This window comes from Carlito syrichta, unplaced genomic scaffold (genome assembly GCF_000164805.1).
Source record: "Carlito syrichta isolate Samal-C Ts95f unplaced genomic scaffold, Tarsius_syrichta-2.0.1 Scaffold305643, whole genome shotgun sequence".
In the NCBI taxonomy this organism is placed as follows: Eukaryota; Metazoa; Chordata; class Mammalia; order Primates; family Tarsiidae; genus Carlito; species Carlito syrichta.
In genome coordinates, this window is record NW_007249739.1 from 487,283 (window position 1) to 497,357 (window position 10,075).

Here is a 10,075-nt window from a genome sequence, read left to right on the forward strand (position 1 = left end):
TTGAGTGGGGAGTCTCACTCTGTCACCCAAGCTGGAGGGCAGTGGCTTGCTCACGGCCACCACAGACTCGACATGCTGGGCTCAGGTGATCCTTCCGCCTCAGCCTTCCAAGCAGCTGGAACCACAGGAATAAGCCACCATGCCCGGCTAATTTTTTGATTTATTGTAGAGACAGGGTCTTGCTTTGTTGCTCAGGCTGGTCTCGGAGCCTCGGAGCTCAAGCAATCCTGAGCTCAAGCAATCCTGAGCTCAAGCAATCCTGAGCTCAAGCAATCCTCTCGCCTGGGCCTCCCAAAGTGCTGGGATTACAGGCGTGAGCCACCATGCCCAGCAAGAATTAATCTTTTATAGTGCCTTATGGCAGGCACTGTTCTGTTTCTTTTACACATATTAACTAATTTATTCTACATCTTAGTGGGAGTCGTGTTATGATCATCCTCATTTTACAAAGCAGGGAAAATCAAAGCTCACAAAGGTGGAGTCACTTGTCCAGGGACCTGCAGAACTAGTAAGTGTGGAGCCGGGATGCAGTCCGCTGGTCTGGTTCCCGAGCTGCCCGCCATGCGGCCTCTTGCTGTTGTTCTCTGACAAGGCTGGTCGGGGAACCCACCGGGAGCCCAGAACTGTGCTAAAGGGCTTCTGTCGGATTGTAGGAGAAATCAAATGAGCAAAGAAGCCAATCAGACCGGGAGGACACCATTTGGATGTTTGCTGAGTTGTCCTGACCCAGAGGAGTAGGAACCTGGAGGTGCCGGGCAGGGCAGGGTGGGCAACGGTGGATGGAGAGGAGTGCTACCCCCAGTTCAGAAATCTTTCATTTGTGTGGGTTCTCCCTCCAGGCTGCCGGGAGCAGCCCACTCATGCCCTGCTTCTAGGGCTGCTGAGTCTTAAAGCTCAAGGACAGGGACACAGAGTGCCTGTGGCATGCCTGAGGGAGCAGGTATCTGGGGAGGATCCTGAGGACGAGAGGAACAGGCTGAGCTGCACATAAACGGAAGCAGAGCAGACGTGGGCAGGGACGGGGGCCCAGCTGGATCAGGCAGGCTGACGGCATGGCATGGAGGGTCTGGAAAGCAAGCCAGGAAGGTGTTCAGCCTCAATGCAGTAGGAATGAGGGAGTAATGAAGGCTTTGGGGGCAGAGAAGTTTCCAGAAATAGAGCACTCACCTTTTTTAATGCACCTCATAGATTTTTCAACCAATGTCCATTGAGTTGGGTTGAATATGAGGACAGAGTTCTGTCGTGAGTCAGGATTTGAGTTGCACCTTGACCACAGAGTCATTCCTTACATCGAAACAAGCTCTTTCCCGCTCAGGTTTCAGATTTTTCACCAGTGAAGGAAAGGGTTGGACCAGACGTCTCAGACCATTAACTGCTTGCCAGCTGCCTTCTGCGTTATGTCCCTGAGGCTGTGTGTCCTCAGAGCTAGGATGTCCTTTGCTTTCCTCGGTCCCTACTACAGTGCCTGCCCCAGGTGAAGTCCCGTTCGTACTTGTTTGCGGAGTGACCCCTGGAGCGCGCCCTTATCTCTGACCTAGGACTGTAGACTCTAGAAGTCAGCACTGGCCCTTTTGTGGTAGTGGGAAGCTCATATGTGGGAACGGGGAATCGGGAACATTCTCCTCATGGTCTCTGGGGTACAGGCTGGGAACGTCACTTCACAGGTTTGGAGGACTTTGTCCCACTCAGTGGGCGCCCTGCTCTCCTGGGCAACCTGAGACCCAGGAGGAAACAGATGCCTCTGTTCCTAACAGATGGAACACACAAGCCATCCAGATAAGTTTACAGTCAGGGTCACGTGGTCCCAATAGCTTCGCCAGTCCCAGCATGTAAAACACATTAGAAGAAAATCTGAATATCTCCCCAGGTGGAAGAGTCATGTGTATTGTGATGCCCTCTGAGCTGGTGTTCTCTTCAGCTTCGTGTATTCTAGACTGGGGAACAGGACACAAGACTTTTCTCTTTGGGAATATGGGGTCTTGGAAGTAGCTTCTTACTGGACATCGGACCCTGGTCATCATGACTGTGGTGACTCGTGGAGAAATGTGAGGGTTCTGGAGCTCAGACAGTGGTCTGGGCTACTGATGGCTACCCAACAGTCATCGGTGTGTAGGTAGGGTGGAAGCCATGGGGTGTGATGGGGTTTCTTAGGGCAAAGTCTGAAAAGAAGTATGGAAACCTCTGATGAGACAGGGACGAGATCTGGTGTCTTGAGGTTTGAAAAAAGATGACATATTAGCGGAGAAGTTTGACAAGGAGGATTCACTGAATCCACAGGATGACCGGAAGGGTGTGGGCATGTGGTGCCCCAAAATGCCAGCAAGAAGATTATGGTTTTGCTATACATTTTGTGTCTAAATCATTTCACTAAAAAAAAATCGTTCTGGGTTTTCAAAAGACGTGTACTGACGTCTTCAAAAAAGGAAAGAGATCGAGTCAGTTGCAAACTATTAAAGGCCAGAGAGGATGAAGCTGGGGAAGGAATGGAGTTCGGAGCCCCAGCCTGGCCTGGCCATTGCCCAGGAGAGCCACCTGCAGTGGGGCCCTAGACCAGGGACAAAGAGCTTACCTCCTTCCCAGCAATGGGGGAGCTGGCGGAGGACCTGAACTTTCATGGACTCTGATCTGAGCAACTACCCCCACCTAGCGAAGGGGCAACTGTAGCCTAGAGGTGAAGGGACACATCCAAGGTCTCCTAGCTGGCAAAGACTAAACTAGATTGCTAAGCCCATATTCTTCTCACCGTCCCTCACTGTGTTTGGAACCCACAGTCCTGACCCATGGGTTCAGGGCCCCAAACTTCTGGGGGAGCCACGTGCCTGGCATAGACAGCACCATGTTATGAAATCCAAGGTTGCAAAATCACCAAGAGTAAATACCATTCCTTTTTCTGAAGGGTCCGGAGACGTGAGGGGCAACTGGGGGCTGCTGGACCAGGTGGCAGCTCTGACCTGGGTGCAGATGCACATTGGAGCATTTGGTGGAGACCCTCAGCGCGTGTCTCTGGCAGCAGACCGTGGCGGGGCTGATGTGGCCAGCATCCATCTTCTTGCAACCGGGAACACCAACTCCAGACTCTTCCGGAGGGCTGTTCTGATGGTGAGTTCCATATTTCACTTTCAGTCTTACTGCAGACACGGGCCGGGGGGAGGTGGTTCTCCCCGACTCACGAGACCCACTGGGTTCAATGTCTTGGATGTCCCTTATCCTTTGTCCCGAGTGTGGGACCTGCTAGTGCCAACCATCTTTCCATGTACGTATGATTCCAAGGTGCTCAAGGGCGCCCCGACTACTTTCCACTGCTGTCTAAGGTGCTGACACTTCTCGATGGCCAAGTGCTTCTTTTCCTTGGGAGTGCCTCACTATGGTTTAGTGGTCTGAACCATTCATCGTTTCCCTTGTCGTTGAATGGAGGCAAAGAGAAGAACTCACTACTCACATGCTACTGGATAGTCTGAAGTGCCGGCTAGGTGACGAGGGTGGTGAGGGTGATGGTGAGAATGACGATCGTGATAGCCATAGTGATGGTGACGGTGGTATCGACGACAATGGTAAGAATGTCACGATGACAGTGATACAATGATGTGGATGATGACCATACTTCGCATGAAAGAAATAACCCGGTCAGTCACAGCCTGAGTCCTGGGGTCTATCGGTCTGCCACTGATCAATTTCCAGTTTTGTCGCACATCCGATTCATGCTGGAAATGGCATGATAAAGAATACGTGTGTCAGGACTTGGGAAACTTGTGGTTGGTTAGTGGTGGGTAGGGGCAAAAACTTAAAGCCGATTCAGAATAGGATCTTAGGGTGGCCCCAAGAGAAGCCTCCCACCAAGCGCAGGGGAAGGAGGGACTGTGGAGGAACAAGTGCACCAAGAGGGAATGTCTGACCTAAATGCTGATGGCTGTATGAGCATTTCACTACAGGAAGAACCCTGGAAACAGGGAACTCTTGGAAGATGAGCCCTGGTGGCGGCCGTGTAGGCAGAGGCGCTAGATAGATCTGAACGACTTGGGTTTTATCCTGAGCACATGGGGGGGCTGTGTGTTTGTGTTTGCTTGTTTGTTTCATTTTATGGTTTTAACAGTTTTTAAGTGTCCAGTTCAATGGCATCAAGGGCATTCCCAATGTTGTGCAGACATCATCACCAGCCTTAATGTTCCTCAGAGTCCAGCACAGCAGAAACTCCTTGCCCATGAGACATGAACTTCCCATTCTCCGCTTTCTCAACTCCTGGCAACCTCTATTCTACTTTCTGTCTTTATCGGCGTGTCTGCTCAAGATAGCCCACATTAGGCAGGGCATGGTGGCTCAGCCTGTAATCCTAGCACTTTGAGAGACCAAGGGGAGAGGACTGCCTGAGCCCGAGGGTTGGAGACCAGCCTGGGCAACTTGGTGAGACCTCGTCTCTATGACAAAATCACAAAAATTAGCTGGGCATGGTGGTGTACATCTGTAGTTCCAGCTACTTGGAAGCCTGAGGCAGAAGCATAGCCTAAGCCCAGCAGTTCAAGGCTGCGGTGGCCATGAGCATGCCACTGCACTCCGGCTGGAGCAACAGAGACTCCAACTCAAAAAAAAAAAAGATACCCCACATTAGTGGAATCACAGAAGATATGTCCTTTAGTGTCTGGTTTATTATTCACTTAGCATAACATCTTGAAGGTTCACCCATGTTGTAGCATGTGCCAGAATTTCTATCCTTTTTAAGACTGAATAATCTTCTGCTGTGTAGATAGAACACGTTTTATTTTTCCACTCATCTGCTGATGGACATTTGGGCTCCACCTTTTTGTCTATAGCGACCAGTTCTGCTGTGAACACGGGCGTGCCATCAGTAGGTTGTTAAGTAGGCAGAATTCTTGCTCAGAGATACCCTTTAGGAAGAGGTCTTGCAGAACTGGGTGGAGGATGCATTGAAGAGCGACAGCACTGAAGACAGAAAAATAATCAGAGACGGTAAAGTCACCTGGGTGAAGGCAAGATGGGGAAACACTGAGACCAGCACTGTGGGCTGAAGCCCTCATTGCCCTGCTGGCAATTCTAGGAGCACACAACTGCACCCTATCCTTCTGGGATCCAAACCCTTGCTCAGAGGAGGGCAGGAAAAGTGTCATTGTTTGGGCATGACCGATGCTAGATGGTGACATCACCACTGCCAATAGGAAGCAGTGCCATCTGCCACTCTATCTCGCTCCTCCTGCCTTGGTGTTCCTTGGAGTTCACGTACGCTTCCACCTCGTGCTGTCTCCTTTGCATGGAGCACGTTTCTTCTGTCGCCCTCTGTGCCTCCTTGGCCTTAAGGGATGCCTTCCCAACTGTTCAGCTTAGAACTGCACCCCCCTTATAGGGCTTGTGCTGCCTGGACAGCATTGATCATGGTTTTCATTAGGAAGTCATTGCTCTTCGTGCCAAGAGCAATGTAACCTCCAACCCAGCAGGGCTGGTGGGCCTTGCTCTCCACAGGGCCCCGAGCACCCTTGAGCACATCTCTCAGGAAATAGATGCTTCACCATGGTCAGAGGACTCAGAGGATGGGGAGAGTGCTCGGATGCTGTTCTCAGGGCTCAGGGACCCCCAGGCTAGTCCAGTTCCCCCTCCCCACCCCTTTCTTGCAAGTCTTGTCCTTCGATGCCACTTTTCTTCTGTCTGTTCCTCTGAAGTTGGTCCACATCAGTGACAGGAGGATTGAGTTCAAACACCTTCGAGTTCCTGGTGTTGAAAGCAGACCCTCCTGTGTTGAGCTGATCCCACAGAGGGATTTAGAAACCAGATCCTCATTAGGACCCATAAGACACTCACAACACCTTCCCGTAAGGCCCAGAAGGCAGATTTTTCTTTTTGAGAGTTTAGGTGTTTGGGACATTTCAGAAACTTATCTGTTTAAACAAATGGCAGTGTATTTAAAAATAAACCCTCCGTCTGTTTTAGTCATTTGGAAGCAGCATTTACAACTGCTCCCAGCAGTCTCAGGGATGCATGTGAAATTATTTGGAATTGAAAGAACTAAAATACTTGTCTATTAGCAGTTCTTAGATGTGTTCTTTACAGCAGATGTTGGGGGAATGCGTGTGAGTTGGTGATTTATTCTTGGATAAAATCTGAAGTCTCTCTGCAAGTCTTGGGATCAGAACTGTTGAAATATTGGTCAGGACAAACTTCTGTGATGGTAATTAATAGCTTATACGTATTTAGCACTTTAAATATCTCCTCTTATGGATTCCTCACATTGATTGGTGTGAGGTCTTTAGGTTGTTTTCAATCTAGAGATTAAAAAAAGAAATCCAAGGCTCAGCGAGGTTTAGTGACCTGCCAAAGAACACACAGCAAAGGAGCTGCAATAGGGGCTAGAACCTACAGCCAAATCCTGTGCTTTCCCTCAGTATGAGCTACTTCTTCAGGAGCCTAGGACTCTCTTCAGGAGCCTAGGTGTAAGAGAAAGAGCCCAAGACACCGTGCACTCTTCATCTACAAAACCAAATATGAGGTCCCAAGATGTTGTCATGACATAAGGTTTGCAAAGTGGCCTGCACACCCCAGGAAGGGCCTCCCTTCCCTTACCAAGGGGAGAACGAAAGCAGGTCCCAGGATATATTACCTGCCGTGGGGCCAGGTTGGGGGAAGGGCAGAGAGGCTTGTTTTAAACAGGCATTCTGTGACTCTGCCCTCTGGCCAGTTTGAAGAGAAGACAGAGGAGGTCATGTTCTCTGGGCTGTGACTCATGGGACCCAGCAAGCATTTCCCTTGCTGTCTTAGGACATTTCCCCAATTCTGCATTCCTCCAGATGAACGCCTGGCCTTGGGAGTCGGCCTTCAGCTAAATTTTCCTGCCCTTTGTCTTGCTCTGTTCCCACAAAAATCCTACAGTCCGGGATCCCTGCCATACCTTCCTCTGGGTTTTGCATCTCTGTCCTGTGATCAGCATGTTCAGTGTTCACCTGGAACATTCCGGCCATCCTTCAGGGCTCAGCTGAAACAAAACCTCCAAGCCTTCCCCCATCTCTCAAAATGCAAAGAATCTGACCTTCATGAAAATACTTCCATCTTGCAGTTTTTAGGAATTCTGCCATACTTTATATGCTTGTTATGCTTTTAACATCTCTCATTGCAATTCTCCTAGCACTGGGTGCTTGGAAACTTACATGAGTTGAATGCTCTCAGCTCAGCCCCCTGTCAGAGAGTGCTGAGTTCCTTCCGTTAAGCCTATGGCAGGGAGGAGGGAGGTGGTGATTTGGACCCAGAGCACTGTTTCCTATTGTTTTTGCAGCATATCTCATAGTGTGGGCAGTCTCCCTAGGCTTTTTCTATTCAAAATTGATCTAGCTACTCATGGGCTTTGATGCTTTCATATGTGTTTTAGAATACATTTGTTGAGGTTTTTTTTCTCTAATATCCCTACCAGTAATTTGAATATAGTTTCATAGACTTTATCAGTCGATTTCAGAAAAAGCTATCTACACTTTTATGATGTTGAGCCTTGCATCCATGAATCAGGTTAACACCATAGCCACGAACATAGTATGTTTGCCTTCTTAGGCATTTTCATAGAGTTTTGAACATTTTTCTGTAAAAGCTTTGTGAAATTTTTACGAGGCAAGTGCCTACACGTGCCGTAGTTTGGATGCTATTGTCCACGGTGGTGTCTTCTTTTCCATTGCGTTTTCCAGCTTGTAAATACTGGCATAGGGAAATAAGTTGGTTTAGCAATTTGCTGAGCTCTTTCATTATGTCTAATGCTTTGCCTGCTGGTTCCGTTGAGTTTTCTGCGAAGTGATCTCATCACCCCAATATAATGACAGATTTCTTTCTGTATCTCTTGGAGCAAAATTCTCAGCTCCTATAACAAGGAGACCCACCAGCTTAGAGGACAAGTAAGCTCTCTTGTTTGTTGTTGATATTATTGTTGTTGTTTCTTTCTTATAACATTTCCTGAGGTGAGCAATCCAGATGTCTCCTGATCACTCAGAGGCCTGGTTTTATCTAGATGTTTCTCTGTCATTCGTTAGGGCCTTGTCCTCATCTGCAAGGTTGAGTCTGAGCTACCAGGGGCTCCAGACAGAAGGGAAGGCATGGAGAGGGAGAAAAGTCATCTCTGCTGAGTTAGGGCTTTTCTAGGAAGGGGCACACTCCCTCTTGCCGGTGGAATTACAAGCAGAACTGCATTTGATTTGCTTTTGTTCTCCTTCACTGTCTTTCTTGGTCATGCTTCTTTATACTTTTATCCATCATGTTAACCTTACTATTATAGCAATTTTTAACATCTTCTCCATGGCTGTGTTTTAAAATATCTATTTTATGGATCATTACTGTCTACTTTCTTTTTGTTTTCTTGACTGTCTGTTGATCTTTTAGCTTCTTGAGTTGAAAACTGACCTCACTACTTTTATTTTTTTGTTTTCTGATCCGTGCAATTCAAGCAGTAAGTTTTCCTTGTACTATTTTGTCAGTTATGCACCAGAATTTTGAAAAGCAGCAGTATGTCATTTATTTCCAAGTATTTTTCTTCTTATATTATTTTCTTTCCTATCAGAGTAATTCTTTTAGGTTTTAGATGTCTAGAATTTTTTTTATCCTTTTGCAATTTGGTTTCCAATTTTATTGCATGAGTATCACAGAGCAGGGAGTGAAAGATGCTAACTCTCAAATTTCTTAGGATTTTATCTGTGACCTAATAGAGGCTCCCATTTTTTTTTTTTTGGCAGAAAAGTTAGAGTATTATCAAAATCTACCTACTTTTTATTAGGCTATCAGTTTCTGAGATTTGTGTATTAAAATGTCCCAATAAATTTGCTGATATATCTATTTGTCCCTATCATAGTTGCTTAACGTACTTTGAAACGACATCATTCCATTGACATCAGTTGCAATCATCTTTTCTTTTTTCCATCATCTTTTCTTAATGTATTGGTTCTTTCGTGACAACTCTGTTCGCCCTTATATCATACACATTCACCTGGAAATTCCATTTTGTCTCAAAATGCAAAACAGGTTTTCCTTTTGTTCATTTGTTCATGAAAAATTTTCCGTCCCTTTATTTTCACACTCTGTGGAGCAAATAGACAGTACAAGCTGGAATTTTAAAAATTCCTCCTGCACACAACAACTACCGTGGTCTTTCTAAACATATCAATGAGATGACATCACTTCCCCCTTTTCCATGCCTCCCTGCCTCTCCTGGAATGGACCCTAACTCCCCCCACCCAGAGGGCCCTCCCTCCTTCCCCAGCTCCCTGAGCCCAGCCTCTCCATGAACATGTCTTCTTTTAGTTCCTTCAGTGGGCAGCCTTGTTCCTGACTTCGGGAGATGCCCCACGAATCCTAGAGTTTCCACACACCTCCTAGACCTTTCAACTGAGACGTTGCCACCCTTGGAGGCCCTTCCTAAGCATGACTTCGAAGGACGCCATGACTGACAGGCTGCTGCCTTGGCCTGTCCTCACCATGGTCACCAAGTTTTTTGTTTATGACATCAAGCTCTGTGACATTGGCGATCCCATCTGCTTCCCACAACGATGGCCCCGGCACCTGGAGCACTGTCTATGTCCTATATGTCCAAAAATAAAGCATTTGCAGAAAGAAGTTCTCAAAAGCACGAACAGCCCAGGTATCACAAGTAATATGCAGAAGAATCCAGGCAAGACAGTTGCTTTAGAGCTTTAGAAAGCGTATCACACCCTTGACCTTCAAATTTGATAAGATGCCCTACCGAGTGGCGCCATCTGGCTTTCTTGAGGCTGTCCTTCAAGGACATGCTGCCCTGGTGACCATCGCTGGGTTCTTGCGTGTTCCACCCTCTCTCCATTTGCACTCCCAGTTCCACGTTTATTTGAAATCTTGAAACCCACAGAGTTTCTGAATGAGTCACCCACCCCCACCCAGAAGCGCTCCCAGACGCCGAGGGTTCAATACGTATTAGGTTTATTTTAATCAGGAATAAATACAAGATTGAGCAAAATGTAATGCTTCCCACTGAGATATCCCTCCCACCGGGTGCGCCCCAAACGTTCCTATCCCCTTCCTCACGACGGAAAATCACACATAAGACCCTGTACAGACATCTGGAGCTCAGGAG

At 47.6% G+C, this 10,075-nt stretch overlaps 1 protein-coding gene across 1 annotated transcript in view; it reads left to right on the top strand.

The window, feature by feature from the left end:
- The window catches only part of TG (thyroglobulin), a 279,837-nt gene that overhangs the window by 160,413 nt on the left and 109,349 nt on the right, over positions 1-10,075 (top strand). Inside the window, exon 41 of the mRNA XM_008061957.1 lies at positions 2,897-3,099. Within this exon, the coding sequence (XP_008060148.1) occupies positions 2,897-3,099 (203 nt within the window). The remainder of the gene's footprint in view (positions 1-2,896; positions 3,100-10,075) is intronic.